The sequence below is a fragment of the Takifugu rubripes genome, chromosome 17, assembly GCF_901000725.2.
Source record: "Takifugu rubripes chromosome 17, fTakRub1.2, whole genome shotgun sequence".
Classification (NCBI taxonomy): Eukaryota; Metazoa; Chordata; class Actinopteri; order Tetraodontiformes; family Tetraodontidae; genus Takifugu; species Takifugu rubripes.
The window spans coordinates 13,707,137-13,727,653 of record NC_042301.1 but is presented as its reverse complement, the minus strand read 5'-3'; the positions used below and the strand labels follow the sequence as shown (position 1 = coordinate 13,727,653).

Below are 20,517 nucleotides of genomic sequence, written 5' to 3'. Positions count from 1 at the left end.
TTGACCAATTTCTTTCTTGGTACAAAGGTGTAACTAGAAATTACTCACAGTCAACATGTAATTTCATTATAAATCCTTGTGCTTGTGTAAAAAGACAAAACGTGAGAAATAGCGTGGATTGTTACAATTTCAGAAATACCAAAAGAAAATCGATGCGCTGTTGCTGAAAAGCTGGCCTTGGAGCGCCTCCTCGTTGTCATAGCAACCCCGACCCAAACATAGACTTTAAAAGATGTAATCAATTTAATAGTACTTTAAATGCCGTCTAAAACCTTTTATTATTATTCTGATCGCTTTCATACAATTATTTAAAAATCACGTCAGAGACTTTTATGACGATATAATAACAGAAATATTGAAGTTATTCGTTTTAGGAAAAGACGTCATAAAAGGTTTTTTTTTTTTTCCACTGGTTTTGTCGGTAAAGAAAAGGTTTTTCCATTATTTAATGCGACACCGTGGCTTCTAATGTAATTCGAGTCCAGAACTTTGGAGAAGGAGGTTTTTTGGGGGAGAACATTTCAGGAACAAGATGGCTGTCCCGAGGCGAGAAAAGGCTCCTTCTTCTTCCACCTAAACATCTCAATTTGGCCTCCGCCACCATAAAATAGCATTTGTGACGCAGCCATAACGCTATAAGGACATTTTGTACATATCCGGGCCTATTTTGGAGACGAAAGGAAAGAATTCCAGCAGTTTGGTGAGATTTAAACCCACTGGTGCTGCTATGACGAGCAGGATAACTAACGGAAAGTCCTGATTGCGCAGCATCGACTTCACTGATCCATTTGGCTGATTTTGCGTATAATTTCACCCAAACACCAACAGGATGAAAGTTTTCTAAGTCACGGAAGGCCTTTAGATGCTCGGATAACTTTCCCACACAACTGGACCATGAGTTCATCCCGAGTCCGACCGCAGCAGAGCCCGGCCGCCAGGATGCCGCACGGGCTCGAGTCCGGCGAGGGGATAGAGATGGAAAACATCCGGCACCAAGACCTGGGTCTCGGGGGAGTGATTGGCACTCCGTCTCCGCCATCCAGACAAGCGTGGAGCCGAGATAACCCCGGGTTTGAGCACGAGGATGGGATCATGGAAGCAGACTGGCCTCCGGCTAGTCCCGGGAGGAGGTCCGCTTCCACGGCCTCCGGCAGCAGCTGCAGCAGCGGCCTGGGAAGCTTCACCGGCGGCGGCGGCGGCGGCACCCACGCTCCCCGAGGAGGACTGTACCCGACCCCGACGGTGGACACCCAACAGCAGGAGAGTCACCAGCGACGCAGCTGCATGAAGCAAATCCTCCAGAAGATCAGAAGTCAGTCGCTTTTTAATGCTTTATAAGTTTTTAACCAAAGAAAAAAAAATAATCTTTGCGCATAAAAATGCATTAATCTGTACATTAAGTCTTTAAAACATATTTATTAAATAAACAACTTGAGGCTGCATAGTTATGTAACCACTACTTTGCACAATACTCACTATTAAAATAATAAGAAATATACCTAAAAACATAGCATAATATTTCTGTTTTGTGGTGGGTCATTTAGAAAAAAGGTAGTTCTAACTATTTATGTTTATAAAAGACGACATATTTTCGACCTGATCAATTTCTTAAATCCAAAATGCACCACATCTTATTAATTCATTGTTATTTACATATTACATTGATAACATCTCAGGCATCTGTAATGTAAATAGTTTCCCGTTTTGTCGCCAACCAAGCTGAGAACTTCTTGTCTGCAGTTCTGTGGGGCACCGAGCTGATGGAGGACAGGGACAGCAGCCGTGAAAGGTACCTCCGGAACATACTGAGGGAGATGATCACGTACATCGCATTCCTCGTCACTATTTGTATCTGTAAGTAAACTTTTGACGTGTCCTACGGTATTAACATAAGTCCACGTCCTTGATTATTATTATTGTTCCTTGGACTGATGTGTCTGCACATTTCATTGCCTTATATTTTGTTATTTCAATATTAATCTTGCAGTCCTGACCCTGTTCTGCTCTTTCTAAACAGTTTTTATTGAATATGTGGGTAAATATTGAACGTTGAGCCAGCCTGACCTGACCTTTGGCAGCTGAGTTTAGAACCCATAACAGTGGATTCAAACCTCTCACTCATTAATGGGATGGCTGCATGCTGGGGCGGCAAAAAAAAAATACATTTAGGATCCGCAGGATGCAGAGAAATGGGAGTTTCGGCTCTTTCCTCTTTGCTGCAGTTACAAAAGAGCCAAATTACGGTTTTGGGTGGATCAGGAAATGGCTTTCTAGCAGAGTGGATTATGGCAGCCAGAGCTGGTCTTTTAAAAGCAGTTTCCATATGCACTTCCTCGTAGATATTCAATACTATGAAGAACAGAACGCACAAATGAAACCAAATTAAGTTTCATTTGGTTTTCAACCTATTCGCTTTAGTTGTAATGTTCCCAATGTTGTCATTTCCTTTACAGTGACCTATGGGATGGTTAGTGCTAATATGTACTATTACACCAAAGTCATGTCTCAGCTGTTCCTGGACACGCCGCTGTCTCCTGGGGATCCAGCCACCTTCAGAAGCCTGGCAACAATGGAGGAATTCTGGAAGGTGAAAATGCTTCAGATGCTTTTTTGTTTTTCAGCTAGAATCCATTGAACAATTTCTGATGTACCAGTTCCTTTCTTGATGAGAACTTTAATTCTTCTCTCCTAAGTTTTCAATGGATATAATGTTAACTTTAGCATCTAGTTAGCCTAAAACCAGGAAAAGAGAAGACAACTGCCTCAACTCTATTTAGTTAATATAATCTATATGATAATCTACATGTTAAGCTCATACATTTTTAGGTTAGCCAAAAAAGAGACGGTATTAAGAAGCAAATGATGAAAATATCGCCTGACGTCATTTGCATGCTCATTCGGGCTGTAGTTCACAGAGGGGCCTTTCCTCAATGGCATGTACTGGGAAGTATGGTACAACAACAAGAGCCTGCCGGAGAATCAGAGCCTCATCTACTATGAGAACCTCCTCCTTGGGGTACCGCGGCTGCGGCAGGTCAAAGTTCGCAACGAGTCCTGCTCCATCCACCAAGACCTGAAGGGAGAAGTTCTGGAATGCTACAACCTCTACACCCCATCTAATGAGGACACTGCCTCCTTTGGCCCCAAGAATGGAACCGCGTAAGTCCAAGAGAAGCATAATTGTGTAATATTTGTCTTACTCCCGATGACTACGTGCTGCTCTACTTCCTGCTGTGTCATAGGTGGGTGTACGCAAGCGAGACCGAGGTCAACGGGAGCAGTTACTGGGGACAGGTGTCTAAGTACGGAGGTGGGGGCTACTACCAAGATCTGTCTCGAACAAAAGAGGAATCGATGACCAAGCTGCAGCTTCTCAGAGAGCACCTGTGGCTGGACAGAGGAACCAGAGCCGTGTTTCTGGATTTCTCCGTCTACAATGGAAACATCAACCTATTTTGTATTGTCAGGTGAGAAGCAAAAGCGCAGTTTTACAGAGATCCCTGAGAAGAATGAAAATCTGATACACTTGCTGCATGCCCCAGGTTGTTGGTGGAGTTTCCTGCTACTGGGGGGGTGTTGACCTCCTGGCAGTTCCAGACTGTGCGTCTGATTCGATACATGTCCAGCTGGGACTACTTTGTGGGCCTGTGTGAGGTGGCGTTCAGTTTATTCATCCTGTACTACATAGTGGAGGAAGTGCTGGAGATCCGTATCCACCGTCTCCATTACTTCAGGAGCTTGTGGAACTGCCTGGATGTTCTCATCATCGTGGTATGCAGCAGACATCATATTATAGGATCACTTTTTTAGTCCCGATTGATTGAGGTGAGAAATTCCTGCTCTTTTCGCAGCTGAGTGTCATTGCCATCATCATGAACATCACCAGAACAGCCATGGTTGGAAAACTTCTCAAAGGTCTGCTGGAGAACCACACTGCTCACCCCAGCTTTGGGTCTTTAGCCCACCTGCAGGTCCAGTTCAACAACGTGGCTGCCATCATTGTCTTTTTTTCTTGGGTGAAGGTATAAAGTCGCATCTGCTTCACAGTCCATCTGACTGGAGCAGAGTTGGTGTTGACGATGACGAGCCGTTCTTTTCCTCTCAGCTTTTTAAGTTCATCAACCTCAACAAGACCATGAGTCAGCTCACCACCACTATGTCTCGCTGTGCCAAGGACCTTGTGGGTTTCGCCATCATGTTCTTCATCATCTTCCTGGCCTACGCTCAGCTCGCCTATTTGGTGTTTGGAACCCAAGTCGATGATTTCAGCACTTTTCAGGCCAGCATGTGAGACCATAAAAACAACAGTGCACAGATGCACGAAAGCCTGCTTCCTGTCGTTAAACTGTGTTTTCCGTCTGCAGATTCACTCAGTTCCGGATCATTCTGGGAGACTTTGAGTTCTCAGAAATTGAAGAGGCCAATCCGGTGCTTGGACCCATCTACTTCACAACCTTTGTCTTCTTCATTTTCTTCATTCTCATGGTAGGTAGGACTATCGGGACCATTGCGAGCTACCAAGTTTGTGTGGATCTGCTGCATGCCCCTCACGATTCGCCTTCTGTCCATACAGAACATGTTCCTCGCCATCATCAATGACACTTATTCGGAGGTGAAGGCCGACATGTCGCAGCAACGGTCCGAGATGGAAATGACCGACTTCATTAAGAAGGTGTTAATCTCTTCTTGTAATCTCAGTCACCATCGTTTGGGATCTGAAGGGGAGTTTTAATGTGGCTTTGGTGCATCGGTCTCGCTGTTTCTCTCAGGGATGTAACAAAGCTTTGATGAAGCTGAGGCTGAAGAAGACAGCTGTCGATGACATCACTGACAGTCTACGTCAGGCCGGCGGCAAATTGAATTTGGACGAACTCCGTCAGGATCTGAAAGGGTAAAACAAACCTGAAACTCTTCTGATTCTCTCACTCAATATTTCCTTGGAAATGTCCATATTTCATGAGTGTCTTCGCCCTCAGGAAGGGCCACACGGATGCAGAGATTCAGGCCATCTTTGCTAAGTACGATCAGGAAGGCGATCAGGAGCTGACGGAACACGAACACCAGCAAATGAGAGACGACCTGGAGAAAGAGAGAGTGAGTGACGGAACAACGTCACAATTCCGCGGTTTGGACTGAAACACACATTTTTCATGACATGGGTGCTTCATGGCAGGAGGACTTGGAGCTGGAACGCAACTCGCTGACTCGACCCATCAGTGGGCGGAGCTTCCCACGTACGCAGGAGGACTCGGAGGAGGACGACGACGAGGACAGCGGACACAGCTCTCGTCGCCGTGGCAGCAGCTCAGGCGGCGTTTCCTATGAAGAATTTCAAGTGTATGTAGCTTTTGCTGTCATAAATAATGTGGTTGAAAAAGAAAACAGCAACTGCTTTTCACGTACTCTCAGGACTGTATTTTACATGTTAAAGGATGAGGCCAGTACGATGTCTTTCATGACACTCTGTCTTGCAGGCTGGTGAGACGTGTGGACAGGATGGAGCACTCCATCGGCAGCATCGTGTCCAAGATCGATGCCGTGATCGTGAAGCTAGAAGCCATGGAGAGGGCCAAGGTCAAGAGAAGAGACGTGCTGGGCAGGCTGCTGGATGGCGTCATGGAGGTGAGAGGTCGTTTTGATGCATCTATGGTGTCAATAATTTCACATAACAAAGGTCAGTAAACTTTGAAAAAAATTATCTGATCGTGTTGTCGAAATTATAAATACACATTTATGTAGATTCAGACTTGTAAACTAAATAATAGCCATAATTATTGAACTCACTTTATTATTTCAGTTTGTTTATGCTGCCCTCATGTGGTCAATCCTGTGATCGCAGCTGTAGGAATTTTGGCTTTACATGTGTACATTATAAGTAATGTTGCGTGTTATGGTTCCAGTAAATCCAGATTAACAGTAACATGTTTCTGCTGTCAGGATGAGCGTCTGGGACGTGACACAGACGCCCACAGGGAGCAGATGGAGAGGCTGGTGAGAGAGGAACTGGAGCGATGGGAGTGTGACGATATGGGCTCACAGGTCAGCCACCCACAGCCCGCCACTCCCGTTGGGCCCCGACCCCGTCCATCTTCATCCATGTCCACCGACGGCCTCGACACGGTCACAAACGGAAGCAGCCACGTGTGAGGACCTCAGACAGGATGTTCAACTCCTGACAGACATTTACTTCGGCACACATAAATGAAGATGTTGGACTGTTTTTCTCAGCAGAAAAGGACAAACCCCAAAGAAAAGGCGCCAGCGTGTTCAGACTCAGTATTACAGGGGTGTGAAAACAATCAAACGCACCTCAGCTCTAATGCTAAAGCGCACCGAACGTGAACAAGGCTCCAGTAGGAAGCAGCCACAAATTCCTCCCTAAACTGTAAAAACTTGACGAACTGACGCTTCACCTCTGCTCAGAATACACGGCGTGTGATTTTAATACTTCACAAGAAACATTCCCCAGCTGCTTTTATTAACTTTTAATCACATTTTAGCATTTACACCATCACCAGCTGGGCTACAACCACCACTAGTGCTGATTATTTCCAACATTTTAGTGCAGGTACAGTAGTAGGTACAAGTGTGGCACATTCTGTCATATTTACTCATCATTTTTACAACAGGGATGCAATTTAAATATCTCATTATCGTTTTATGATATATATATATATGTATATATATATATTGTAACGTTAAACAAACTTCAATTTGGAGTGCATACTGTTCATGGGAAACCCATGCATTTATTGTTGTTGTGCGGTAATTTTTCCTCTTTTTTACAATCTTGTTCTTTAATCTGTTATGGCAACAATAAAGTTTTGATAAAACATGAATTTGTTGTATTTGTAATTCTTATTTTATATATATGTCCCATTATAACAAAGGGTTCATCTTGATTAAATCAGGGTCAATCATGGCGGAGATTTTTCAAAAATATAGTTTTATATAATCTTCAATACGTGAGGTGAAGATTTAATAGTGTAATTTGGTTGTCATTGTGTTAATAACCAGACTGCATACAATTAACAACAAACCAAATTATTATTATTGCAGCATTAGAAGAAGCTCTTGAAAACATAACAAGCAGTCTTAAATCATTGAATATGCTCATAGATAAATACAACATAGAGAAAATAGAAAATTGCTTCTTTCTTTGAAAAGAGTGAGTATGGATATAATCATTCTAAAAACAAAAGTCTGGATATGAAATGAAAAAGTACAAAGATAGAAAATTCTAATGAATAAAATGACCAAAAGCATATTCATGCTCTTAAATCTGTTCCTCCAAATCTGTATCAACACTGGTTTGGTTTTGATTGTGTAATCGGGTTTTATGTCACGTGCGCGTTGTTTCGGACGGGATTTTGATTTTTTAATGCTGACATACACTCAAAAGACGCACGCCTGTAAAAAGTAATGCACGTTTTTTAGAGCAAACGTTTTAGTCAAGCTTGTGAAAGGCAGAAGATTTAGAGTTGCAGTTTTAAGAGAATTTCTTGATGTATCGTAGTTTCAGGTAGGCGATGAGGAGGAAAGCGAGCATCATGGCGATCAGGGCCACGTGGTTCACCCACAGGCCCCAGGTGGAGTACTCTATTCCCAGGTACTCAAGGTACTGCTCGCCGGTGCACCTGGAACAGACGTGCGGTTACGTCTCATTAAGCGAAGCTGATCAAACGCTTTCATCTGTAGAAATACGACAAAAGCAGCAGGATTTCTCACGTCAGGCCGGCCGGGTTCATGCTGCTGCTCGCCGCTGCCGCCAGGCTGCTGTTTCCTGTCACGGCCTCCTTGCAAAACGTCAAACCCACAAACTCGTTGACCTTTACAGCCTGAACAAAGAAATCACACGTGCTCAGAATCAGAGAAAGGGCTGACCAGTACCAACCAGTACATACTGGTACTATGGAAAAGTTCCTAAGAACACATTAAACAAGGTCTGATTTCTGTATCATTATGTGACTCATGTCAACTGGTTCAATCTGGGTTTAATTGGCTGATTTGCACTTTATTTGCCACACTTAGATCTGTAATTCTTCCCTTCCTGTCCCTTGGCTTACTGCGAGGCCGTAGCGAGGAATGCTGAAGTACTTGAGCCAGGCCAGCCAGTCCTTGATGCTGGGCAGGTTGACCAGGAGACCCGAGAAAATCTGCAGACGCAAGCGGAATTCACCTTTGCAGATCCGAGTCTGAGATCAGACGGAGAAAACCTGAACGGGATGTGTGTGTGTCTCGAGTCTTACCATCATGAAGACGAAGGTGATGGTCATGAAGATGCTGGCGAGACCCACGACGCTCTGGTCAGCTGAAATGGCCATGGTCATGGCCGTGGCGGTGTAGGCCACCAGGGTCACCGTCAGCGTGAAGACTAAAAACGCTGAGGCTGTGCTCTTCAGACCTGAGCAGAAACAATCACGCAGCATTCGATTAAACCTCTGTCATACGGTATATTGTTCATTTATAGATAGGTGCCAATAATACCGATCAGAAAGTAGACAATAGAGCTGAAGATGACTGAGGTGATGGTACGCATGGTGATGTCAGACAGGATTTTAGCCAGGAAGTAGACGGACACCCTATAGTAGCCGCTGATGTACTCGTGTCTGTCACAGACACAAAACCCAACCAGCACCCACGTGATCCATACAGATTCTGAATGAACAGCATAGATTCATCAGCATCCTGTTACGTACACAAAGAGCTTCCTCTCGATGATGAAGAGCTCAGCTGCGGACACGGTGCTGAAACACTGGTTTGTCGTGATGAAGAAGAGGGCACCCATCCTGCAGACATAAAAAACAAGACAATGAATGTGACACCCTCCTCTAATTTGTCTTTCAGTCATTAATATGTTAGATGTTACGATTCAGTTTAGGCTATTGGATTAATTACGCTGTCTGTCCAGCAGGGGGCACTGCTCAGCATTGTGCGTGTCCTGGACTGGCGCCCTGTCCAGAGTTTATTCCTGCCTCTTACCCATTTACCCTAATCCCCCACCCCGTGACCTTAATCAGGAAAGAGTGGTCACACTGATTGATTTACAAAAATAAAAACGATCCCCCCCCCCATCCCAAGATTATCGTCTGTCCAAAAAGCCAGCCCTGTGCAGATTATGGCACCATAGATGTATAGAACAGGGATTTAAAAGGTGACTCCCACCAATGTGTTCCCCCCACCCTCCTGAAAAGGAGGGAGAGTTGAAAACTGCAGACATTTAAGCCAAACACACTGATGTCTGCCTGGCTGCCAATGCACTGACCATGAATGTAATGACATTAGGGCCTCATATTCCACTGAAGCATGCACGGAAACAAGGAAGGAGACTATCGGGACCTCTGATGGGCTTCACTGGGCTATTGTGTACCAGGTTCTGCTCAATAATAACGCGGTAAGAGGATTATGTGTGCAGGAATTGCTCTACTTTTCACACTTTGATATTAGCAGTGTGGAGCAAACCTTCATGCGCACATTACAGATTTATACTTTTATATGTAAGCGGACCTGCGGTGCCCTGGAACAAAATAGGTCAAAATATTAAAGTGGAGTTGCAGCATTCTTGCATCCACAGAGGGGGGCCTACAAAATATCTAAATATATATGCAACCAAACAAGCAAGGGTGGTAGGAGAAACTCTTTTTAACAGGACGAAACCTTGAGAAGGACCTGGCTCATATAGGGGGGGCCCTCCTGTTGATGGTCAGCAAGGTAGGAAAAAGACAGTTAGGGGAGAGGGAAGGAAAGAATTTGCACTAAAAATATAATAAACAGTAATAAAACTATAAACAACCTTCTGTGACGAGCATTGATAAGAATGAGGAGATGAGGGGAGAACTTTCAGGAACTCTGACCTGTTCTGGATGCCGCTCTGATTGTCCTGGACTCCAAAAAAGATGGCTCCGACAACAAGGCCGAGGAAAATGTGGACTCCCACCTGCACAGAAGGACAACAGCAGCAACCGTGAAGCGAGCCCTGCTTATAAACTCTGAATTGAATAAAGTTTAAAATGTCGGGATCGGCTTTTCTGACACACAAACTATTAAAATTCGGTTTTCTTCTCTATGTAAAGTGGTGCCGAAACCACATTTTTAAACCAAAAATTGGAACAAAAGGACAAATAATCTGGAGATGAAGGAACAACGAGGGTGGGGTCCTGCAGGGGGTCGTGATTATTGAATTAAAGGTGGTCTGTGATCAGTAGATCACAGGATGCCGGTGGGAGGGGGGAGATGACAGAAAAGAGTGAGAAAGTGACACAAGTTCAATTTGAACAATTAACAGATTATGACAGGACCAAGTGGTTCCCAGGGTGAGGGGATAAGCTGATACGGTTTAGCCCTGTTCACCTCATTCCCCGCGGCCCCCTCGTGTGAAAGCGTTGCGGCCGAGCGAGAGGTCATCCTGCCATCATGTGATGAGTCCCAGATCAGGGCCAAGGGGCTTTGTTCAGATATGATATCAGTTCAGATCCAGGCCCAAAGAGGCAAGAGTAGGGTCAGAGCAGTCACCAAAGCCGATTATGGCCCCCACGCTACCTAGAAACCCTCTTGTAGGATTATTTTGACTTATTTAGGGCCAATTAGCTGTTAATAATTCTTAAAGTGAGGAGATTTCTAATGACTAATTGCTGCCATGGGGTGACCGATGACCTCTCTGGTCTCTATTTGTCTGTAGTCATGATCACAGCAACACTGACAATTTTCTAGTGTCAATTTTTCTAGTGGAACGGTAATAAATAAGTAAGAAAATATGTAATTAATAAAGTGCAAGAGGTATAACATTAAATTTGAAACTTTGAACCTAAAAAAGTGTACTATACAATATTTTGAGTATTTTGAATACTTAAAGTCAGTTTTAAAGAGTAAATTTGTGTTCTAATTGAGTGTCATAAATAAGAAGTGGAATGAAACGATGCTAAGCTAAACTGGCTAATTATCTTATTATCAGCGCTGATGAGAGGGCTAAATTTCTCCTTTAAGACTCTTCTTCTCCTTCCCAAGACTGTAACTGTTTTGTAATTTTATTTCTTAATAAAGTGCACATAGTGCACCTCCAAAAACCATATTCCTGCATTTAAACACAATTTACTGTGGGAATCACCTGTGCCACTGATGTTTGGGGGTTCAACATGAGGTTTTGGAAGGTTCTCTTAAGCACCCAACGGAGCTGATGGAAGAAGGGGCTGTTGTAGGTGATGGTTCGGGACTTTGTGCACGGGAAACACTCCTTTTCTTGGAGGATGCGGTCCAGCTCGTCTCTGGTGTTGTTGGCGTAGCTACTGTTCTTGTACTCCTCCACCAGACGCTCCTCGATGCTCTGCCTGGAACTGCTGAGCTCCTCAAAGTCCAAACTTTCCCCTTAAACAACATATAATTTAAATATAATTAAATGAACATGAGATCCTATCTAAAGGTGCACTGATACCTGATATGGTCTCTCATTAACTGCTCAACATTCCCTATAAATGTGTCATTGGACTGATTTATTGTTAGTATTGATGCAGCTACCGTCAGATGTTTTGGGGATGGTTGCGCTGATGGAGTCTCCGTTGATAACGTCCAAAAAGAAGTCGGCCGGGTTGTTGTGCGATTCGCAGAGATAGCCTTGAACGCAGGGCAGACGATGGATGTTTAATAGACACCAATGGAAAAATAAGCCCTTTGACCTCCTGTGCAGTCACCGATGTTGGCGAAGTAGTCCAGAGCATTCGGCGCCGGCCCGTGGTACACCATTTTCCCGCTGACCAGCAGGGTCAGGGTGTCAAACAGTCTGTAGATGGAGTACCGTGGTTGGTGGATGGACATGATGATGGTTCTGCCTTGACTGGCCATCCTTAAAAGATAAGCATGTTTAATTACAGTTGTAATCCTAATCATGTTCATAATGTGTATTCTATGTGTACTTTTGCTCAAAAATATGCAGTTAGACTCCTGACACTTTCCTCTAGGGCCAACCTGTACCGATGATCCTTTCAAAGAAATGCTTTTGATTTAAGAGTTGACAACATTAGCAGCTGAGACGTGTCTTTCCTACCTTTTCAGTAATAACAGGACGGAGTTGGCGGTGCTGGCATCCAGGCCCGTGGTGGGTTCATCCAGAAAGAGCACCGAGGGGTCGATGATCAGCTCCATGCCGATGCTCGTCCTCTTCCTCTCTCCTCCAGAGATCCCCCGGGTCACCTGAGTGCCCACCTGAGGCACAACATCCACCCAGGTGAAGCTTTATTTCACTGGTTGTCATTTTGGTGATTATAAGCTGCATTCATCTCCCCTTTGTCCCTCCTCCCAGTTTCAATCTGAGCGAGACAACAGGAGACGTTGCCACGACGCACCTTGGAGTCGGCCACCTTGGTGAGGCCCAGCTCTTTAATGAGGTGGTTCACTCGGGCCTCCTTCTCGCTCTGAGGAACGGAGCTGGGGAGCCGCAGCGCTGCAGAAAAACGTAGATTCTCCCTCACCGTCAGGGTTCCCATGACGACGTCCTCCTGCAAAACTTCCCTTTTAGCTTTCCGGCATCAGAATTTGCCAAAACAATTAAAATCAAAATGTTGAACATCGACAAATCAGAAATATAGGAGTCAGCGTTTTAGGTAAAAGAGGTGACAGAATTCCAAAGGAAGACAGGAATCGGGGACCTGAACCACGTAGCCGGAGAGACACTTGAAGTTTGGCGGCTGCGGCGCTCTGTCAACGAGGACTTCCCCGGAGAGGCCTGCGGGGTCTTTTCTGGCCGCCAGAATATCTAAGAACCTTGGGGGTGAGGGGGGTGTTAACGCCACAAATGCAAAAATTGTGACTTTTATTCATTTAATTTAGATCGTTGGGACACTTACGAGGATTTCCCACTTCCAGTCGGTCCAAGAATAGCATTGAGGCCCGGTCTCATGATGCCACTTAAAAACCAAACAAACAAACAAACAAACAAACAAACTGACATAGTTGGTTTCATTCAAATGTTGAAAGATTTGATTATTTTTTAAACGTAAAAAAAATTTAATCGCCCCATCACAGGTTTCCCCTCACAAATCCTTCCCCCTTATCCCAATTAAAATAATATGTAGGAACCAAAGTTGCACCTTTTTTCTTCCATTAAATGATACGAGACAGAATTATGAGCTAACGAAACGCCGGCAGAGCCTCACGTGACGGCGTTAATTCGTTTCTCTGGCACGTTGCTCTTCAGCGCATCAGAGAGATTATATGCAAGAAACCATGATTAATATCTTCTAATTAACCCCGAGGCAGAAAAAGGCACAGAAACTTGTGTGAAATTAGTATTTTTTTCTTTCCATGGGAAATGTCAGATGTATTTAATACCAGGAAGTGGAGAGAAGGGGCAAGAAAGAGCCCACATCCTACCAACAACAGGAATTTTGGATCCAACAAAACATGGAACTAACTTGAGGTCAGTGAGGATTTCCTTCCCGCTGCTTTCCTTTTTTCCGAGGATTCCACCCCTCAGCTGCACTTTGTACCGGATGTCGTGGAAGCTCACGGTGGAGCCGAGCGGCGGGCCGCCGCGGTCCGCGGCCGCCGCGACCTTTGACCCGGCGGACCCGTTGATGTCGATATTGTCTATCATGGCGATGTTGATGTGATTGGCTCTCTCCATCATCGGCCCTGCTGCCACAACCCAAGTTGAACCAAGAATCTTTGTGAATTAACGTCACCGCGACACAAAACCACAGATTTTACCCCAACTATGAAATTTGTATTTTACATTTCTGGATAAACTTTAATCAAATACAATAATAAATAAATAAATTGTAAAACGATAATTAATATTAATCTAAAAGAGGACATTATTGTACTATTATTTCTCTTAGATATATATATATAGTAAAAAAATATTCTGTAGAATTTTGGCTTCATTAAAAAATGTGACAATGTTTCAAGGTTTTAACTTGACGTGTTTACAGTCAAATACACGGCATAACTTCAACTTAAAGATCTTTGCTAATTTTCCAAATAATTATCTGGATTCAACATTTTTTTATACAATTGTTTAATGAGAAATAAAGCAGATCCTATTCTATTTTAGCTTCAGTTTTATCTTGTTGTTTTTTAAAGTTGTACAGATATTAAAGAAATGGATATTCATCAGCATAATTTAGCTTTGATTTGTTTAAGTATGAGCTGCAACAGTGCTCTACTGATATCATTTAATTGAAAGCTTGAAGACAAAGGAAAAAGGCAAATGCTGTTTGATTATAACTTGATTCTTTTTGATCATGCTGTCTTATATCGAAACCATTTACCTCGTTTCTCATTTTTTTTAAAGTATCTCTGGTAAGATTTTCAACCAAAATCCACAAAGCTGCGATCACTATTTTAATGGAAGCATTTAATTTCTGACCTCACAACTGATATTCACAATCCTCTTTCGACACACACCATCATCTGCCTGCAGAGTTCTGTCAAACTTAAAGAACTATTAACTAGAAAACAGAAAAAAAGGCTGTTTTTGTTTACCTGGTTGTGACCTGGGAGAAGGCTGCAGGTTGGTGCTCGATCAGCAGCCTGCAGAGACGCTGCTGCCGCCTGAGAGCAGAGAAACTGTTCAGGCTGACCAACATAAGCTCATGACAGCAGGGACAGGTGCCTCACTGGCCCCACACACACGATACTGGGATCACAATGGGTGTAACTCTTTACTAACCAACCCAGACTACAGTGGCTTAAAAGGAAACATGAGTTATTACAGCTTTATAAAACCATATTTGTATTTGTAACATCATGTGTGTCGGTCAACTGAAGTCATTTCTTGAAAATCATTGTGTACCATATCTTTAATGCATATATTAATGTATACTTCACACATTAAACAGGACACATTGACTTAAATGTATATATTTCACTTTTATTTTAAGTGCCTCAACAGTTTGAACCAAAAAGTCACAGTTGGGTCCCAAACACATTAATGAAGTGTTGAGACGGATGAGTGGGGGAAAAAAAACACACAAAAAACATTAAGATGACAATATATACACAACCGGTTTATGACAAGTCAACACTGATAAATATGAAGGAAGAGTGAGAGAACAGGGAGGGAGGAGAGTTTCAGCTTACACCCGACAGGGTACGAGAGTGCTCTTTAGTCATGGAGGGCATTAAAAGCAAACATTCACACTGTGGTACATGGCTCAGGGCGAAACACGTCGTAATGCTGCATTAAGTGTGCTTTGTTCTCAGGAAGTGACGCATAAGACAACCAATGAATGACACAACGTTAATACAAACTCCTCCAAGAGTGTGTGTGTGAGACAAAGATAGGAAGAAAAGACACATCAGCTCAACCGTCGACCCTCAGATGGACATAAATAGAATTATATACAAAACGTAGATGCTGACCCCTCGAGTGGATCATTTAGGATCGCTACAGATCAGCGCCAGGTATGATTCTATTGGCAGAAATATTAACCTAAGCTTTTATCTTAGGAGCTAGACTTCCATGTTACCTTTGAGGGTGTTAGAAATACTGAGAGGCTCCACGCTACGGACCACAGCAGATTTGGTTGTTTCCTATCACGACGTTCCTTCCCTTCACAGTAGATGCACAGACTTTAAACTGGTTACCCTGACGCTTGATCCAGATGCCTTAGCAGCTGCAACATCCTCTGAATCCCATACAGTAAGTCATCCATTTTAACAGCTATTTCCAGTATGCACTTCCAAAATTAAAGCAATGGTAAAATGTGATCCATTAAAAAATAAAAAGTGCAAACTTGGGCGTCACTAGGAGCCTTTTTTTTCCTAAATGAGTCAATTGGAAGAATAACTTCTGCAGGACAAGCAACATGTTTCCTGACAGGAAATCACGTCAGACACTCGGCTATTAGCACCTGAAAGATCATTGGCTCGCTAGTGTGCAAATCTTGGTACGTACAGATGTTCTACATTAAGTGCACATTAGGAATTCACTGCTGCCTCGTCCCCACAGAATAAATGATAAATATTATGCAGCGATCAATAAAACTCCCACAAACGGTGATTACTTTCTTGGCAAAGCACTGTTTCCCCAAGGGCACGGCTATTTGATTGTATTGCACTCGTGGATTCGGTCCGTCCTCGGCTGTCTAGGCCCAACGTCCGCTGGACACGAAACCTCTGCTGAAGGAGAAACTGGAATCGAAATTCTCGTGCTTCCCCCAGGCGCCGAAGGGCACCACGATAATTGTGCTGTTGTCCTCTGAACCGTAGTGAAGAGCCTGGGAGGGAAGCAGAGAGCACCTTAGCCCACCTGTTGGTTTGTTTTCAAGAGTCATCCTTGCTTGGTTTTGTCTCACCTGGTCCGATATTCTCTGGGCGGCTTCCTTGGGGTCGTGGCACTGGTTAATGACGTTGCAGATCTCCTGGCTGTTCATGATGAAGTTAACGCCATCGGTGGTCAGCGCCAAGAAGGAGTCGTGGGAGTGGTGCAACTGAAGAAGAGGCAACATTCATCACTGTGCTGTCAGGATGTCTAAAACGCTGCTTCCTGGTTTACAAACTCACCGTTATTCTCTTCGTCTCTGGTTCAGCGATGACCCCCATTTTCTTCAGGTCAAAGTCTCCGATACTGCGCGTCATGGCTAACCTCCCGTTGACGTTGGACTGTCCCAAACTGTTCCAGGTGATGAAACCGCCACTTTTCTTTACTCTTGAGCAGGGAAACACACGAATGAGCTTGCGTCCACTGACGAACCCCCATGATGTTGTCCTGTTCTGTTTTCACTACCTGTCCTTCTCGTCCTTCCTCTCGGGGGTGTGGTCGACAGTCAGTTTAAGAGCCTCGCCCTTCCGACACAGCATGGCGCGGCTGTCCCCCACGCTGCCCACCACCAGCTCGATGCCGTCCCTCAGGAGCGCCACGGTGGAGGTAGTTCCCGGGTTTATCCGAGGTACTACAGAGACATAAGCGAAGACATGAGAGGACGAAGGTGCCGCGAAAAAACACAGCTCCACATCAACAATCACGCGGTGCGTCTCACACTCACATACACGGGCTAGGACAACGACACAGGGGGTGGGGAGTCACGAACCGAGGGAACTAAAGGAGGAGTAAACAGGAAGGGGGGGCACACATGCAGGTTGCACTGTTTCAGCAGAGTTTAATGACAGCAGAACCTAAAGACATCAATGGCATCTGACCCTTATAATGTCCAGCAATGATCCTGATGTCTAAAATGCAACAAAGATGGCTGTTTCTCATTTGCATGCACTGATGGAGGGTTACTAATGTGCTGCAAGGACGTTAATATGATCATTTACTTTAACGGGTTCAAGATACAAATGTTTAAATTGGTAAAAAGTAACGACTGACGGGCGAGGGTGGAACAGCTCACGAGGTCCGGAGTCTTGTTTGTATTAAGGTTGAGGTGGTTAATGACGTTTTTAAACGCTCCAGAATATGAAGTCAGCCTGTGATGTCATTACTGGGCTTTTTACCCTGTAGTCTTTCACTGGTCTCCCTCGAGGTACCCGTCTACAGGCTTCGCTGGTCGTAGCATTTGTACGCCCGAGCTTTCTGGTATAAACGGCCCAGATTTAGTTCCCCAGGATAGTCTGCTTCATTTGGGTGGGTGTGAGAGCTCATTTTGAACTCCAAACAAGTGAACTATGGTCATCCACAAATGTGGCTCTTAGTTTACTTGCAAATTCACCCCAGTTAATCCCCTGAGTGAAGCAAAGACGGGAAATGATGTTTAAAAAAGTATCGTATGGATGATGTGAAGGATTGCATTTGGATTCCAACACTTGATCATTCCTGTATCCCCCCCCCCATTAAAGGTTTTGCACACCAAGACACCAAACCAGCACCTTTGCGTGAACCGTTCCATCCCAAGAGTCCCAGTCAGTGGATTAATTAGCCTATTAACTGTACATGTTTAATGTAATGGAATTTCTATTAAAATGTATGAATGAGTGGATTTAAAGTGGATGCTAAAACTAGGAGTTTTGCAACATGCTGCATCTCAGGGACTCGATCTAATTCTGGAAAAAAAGATGTCTCTCATACAAGTTTTCAAACCAACACTGTCTCACAAGAAACTTTGCATACGCTTGGTGACAGAAGATAAGAGAGGGGAGAGAGAAAGAGAGGAGTGAGAGAAAGATAGGGAACCTTCCAGTAGTCCAGGATTTAGGACCCGCTGGACTCTCCTTCAATATTCTAGCCTCTGGTCATCCACATTGGTGCCAAGGGCCTCCAGCTCTTAGCTGGGTCAGCAGCTGCCGTGGATAACATGCACACACACACACACAGGCATATTGGGACATTTCAAAGTGTGGCCGATGCTCGGCCACTAACAGAGACACCAGATAACCTTAATCATGATAAAGTTTGCTTAAATGATGTCAAACTGCCCCCAAACGGCTATCAATGCCCTTTTTACACAACAGAACTGAAACTGTACGGTCTTTAACCTTATATCAGTGTTTTTCCTTTCATTTGCCACCATTCTGTGAATCTGAAATCTCCGTTAATGAGCTGGTTTTTTTTTTAATCTTAGCTGGTTTATTCTGCTTTAGAGTGAAAGGATGAGCTGTGGGATTTTGGCTAAAGTGGGTACAGAATTCTCTTAGATGGTTGTGAACCGTCTTCTTTTAATAGTGAGAGTAAACATGCGTTTTCGTTGTTAATCGTGCAGCCTCATAGAAAAGACAGTCTGGCCGTGTTAATCGAAACTCTCGGCGCCTTAAAAGGGTTAAGAAAATGAGTAAATAAAAGATATTAAAGTGAAGAGATTGTACTGTGAAATACATGAAAGAAACAAAGCATTTAGAGACTATTAATCTGCATCTAAAACAACTTACCATTTGGTGAGTAGTTCAAGTGCTTTTCAAGAGCTTTGTCGACTTCAAGGAAAGCCTTAGTTAAAATTAACTGCAGGTCACACTCCTCGGTGACTAGATCCCTGGAAAAACACAAGAGAAAACATTCAGAATGCTGAACTTCACATGACAGACACGCAATACTGCCCCGTGTCCTTACTTGATGAACTTTTCCATGTATTTTTCACAGAAGTCGGCTGCTTCTGGCCCACCGTGTCCGTCAAACACAGCAAAGTACATAATATTGTCAGTCATCTGTGAGACCTGAAAGCGGTCTTCGTTCTCCTTGCGTTGGCCAATGAGGGAAGCGCAGCCTACTTTAGACAGGCTGACCTTCGGAATGGGCTTGCCGTAGCGAATGCTGGGAGGCAGCAGGATGGGCTCGTCAATGCGATTGTCCCAGATGCCGAAGGAATCCCAAGTAGTGGGGCGGCCGCTGCCGTCTGCATCAAAGCGCATGTTGCTGTGGCGTTTTTCAGAGGGGGTGTAAAGGGGTCTCCGGAAGCCTGTGAGCTGGATGCTGTTGTGCTGCTGAAACGGTCCTCCTACTTTCTGCAAAAGAACGCTGCACCTTCCAAGGCGCAAGAGACATGCCGCTGACATCACCCTGACACCAAAACACTGTGGAACCACTGGATTCTGGGGGACTCCTTGTCACAATGCTGGGGAGATTGATTGAGACACAGCTTATTTTAATGTCTTGTATTCTGTATTGCTTTGAAACGGTCTCGTAGCAATGGAATAAACTTAATGCCGAATAAATAGACAACCTATTTCCCAAATGAAATGAAAACAAATTGAATTCCATTAAAAGGGGATCAAGACGAAGCGGGCTAAAACGATCAAAATGAATACGACGTTAGCTCAACAGTGGGTTATTTTCATCTGCAAACGATCAAGATTAAAGATTACTATCAAGATAAAGTAGATCTCTGTAAATACATAAAACACAAAAACAAATACACGATAAGTGAAACCCGTATGACTAAAAGAATCATTGGAAACGAACAACGATTAACCTTTCATCCACCTTTGGTGAATGAATGATGCAATATTTGCGCTAGCTTCTTTCGCTAACCTGTTTCATGTTTACAATCGAACCCACACAAAACAATACGACGAGCCAGAAGAACCCAGGCTAGCGTGGAGGTACAATGTCACATAATCGCTGTTTTCAACTAAATCAATAAGCCCATGCAGACGTGAGTTTGCGCCTTTTCGTTTCATCGGCATTAGCATCAACGTTACAGTTAGCTATCTAGACGACAACTAGCCGCTTTGTTAGCAGTAGCTAGCGCAGGAACATCGCATTAATCCACGATTTCAAAAACGGTCACCTTGGCACGCCAGTCAAGCGTATCGTACCTGTAGCGTCTAAAACAAATGGACCCCTCTTTTGGTGCGTTGCTGTAAACGCGCAATCTGGATGAAAACACACGCTCTACACGCAGCCTCGCTGTTATCAAACAGGGCCAGTGACGTCAGCGCCAGCGCGCCAATCAGGGCGCGGGAAATGTGGACGCCCATCGGGGCACACTAAATCCCGTGGGCATAAACAATAAGTAACAGGTGGATAAACACAACAGTAAACACACTATGCAGGGGCATTCCGTCATGGGTTAAACATGGGTTAAACAGCTTGATCTTTGGTGTAAAATATGTTCAAGTATCAGTACTCAAAGCATTATTCTAGGTTTATAT

At 44.1% G+C, this 20,517-nt stretch overlaps 3 protein-coding genes across 6 annotated transcripts; 1 reads left to right on the top strand and 2 right to left on the bottom strand.

Moving 5' to 3' along the window:
- Positions 1-286: 286 nt before the first annotated feature.
- On the top strand, positions 287-6,839 carry pkd2 (polycystic kidney disease 2). Of its 2 annotated transcripts, XM_011612930.2 has the most exons (16): positions 287-700; positions 829-1,312; positions 1,741-1,854; positions 2,454-2,587; positions 2,909-3,159; positions 3,243-3,467; positions 3,543-3,771; positions 3,852-4,022; positions 4,106-4,287; positions 4,365-4,485; positions 4,574-4,672; positions 4,770-4,891; positions 4,977-5,094; positions 5,174-5,337; positions 5,475-5,622; positions 5,938-6,147. In XM_011612930.2, the coding sequence occupies exons 2-16, from the start codon at positions 895-897 to the stop codon at positions 6,145-6,147; spliced, it is 2,706 nt and encodes a 901-aa protein (XP_011611232.2). In that variant the 5' UTR covers positions 287-700; positions 829-894. The 2 variants fall into 2 exon arrangements, with proteins under 2 accessions (XP_011611232.2, XP_003972456.2); XM_003972407.3 differs by lacking the exon at positions 287-700 and having other exon boundaries at positions 895-1,312; positions 5,938-6,839.
- Positions 6,840-7,025: 186 nt separating this feature from the next.
- On the bottom strand, positions 7,026-14,595 carry abcg2d (ATP binding cassette subfamily G member 2 (JR blood group)). 2 transcript variants are annotated; one of them, XM_029851108.1, is made up of 16 exons: positions 14,476-14,595; positions 13,404-13,626; positions 12,837-12,896; positions 12,639-12,753; positions 12,336-12,488; positions 12,038-12,195; positions 11,685-11,836; positions 11,512-11,607; positions 11,105-11,361; positions 9,855-9,937; positions 8,700-8,789; positions 8,488-8,609; positions 8,250-8,404; positions 8,067-8,156; positions 7,729-7,838; positions 7,026-7,637 (listed from the first exon to the last, which is right to left on the bottom strand). In XM_029851108.1, the coding sequence occupies exons 2-16, from the start codon at positions 13,616-13,618 to the stop codon at positions 7,490-7,492; spliced, it is 2,004 nt and encodes a 667-aa protein (XP_029706968.1). In that variant the 5' UTR covers positions 13,619-13,626; positions 14,476-14,595; the 3' UTR covers positions 7,026-7,489. The 2 variants fall into 2 exon arrangements, with proteins under 2 accessions (XP_029706968.1, XP_029706969.1); XM_029851109.1 differs by having other exon boundaries at positions 13,404-13,623; positions 14,476-14,579.
- Positions 14,596-14,842: 247 nt separating this feature from the next.
- On the bottom strand, positions 14,843-20,336 carry ppm1kb (protein phosphatase, Mg2+/Mn2+ dependent 1Kb). Of its 2 annotated transcripts, none has more exons than XM_003972408.3 (7): positions 20,182-20,336; positions 18,977-19,478; positions 18,799-18,899; positions 16,721-16,886; positions 16,498-16,642; positions 16,290-16,424; positions 14,843-16,211 (listed from the first exon to the last, which is right to left on the bottom strand). In XM_003972408.3, the coding sequence occupies exons 2-7, from the start codon at positions 19,417-19,419 to the stop codon at positions 16,080-16,082; spliced, it is 1,122 nt and encodes a 373-aa protein (XP_003972457.2). In that variant the 5' UTR covers positions 19,420-19,478; positions 20,182-20,336; the 3' UTR covers positions 14,843-16,079. The 2 variants fall into 2 exon arrangements, with proteins under 2 accessions (XP_003972457.2, XP_011611233.1); XM_011612931.2 differs by having other exon boundaries at positions 20,154-20,309.
- Positions 20,337-20,517: the final 181 nt, after the last annotated feature.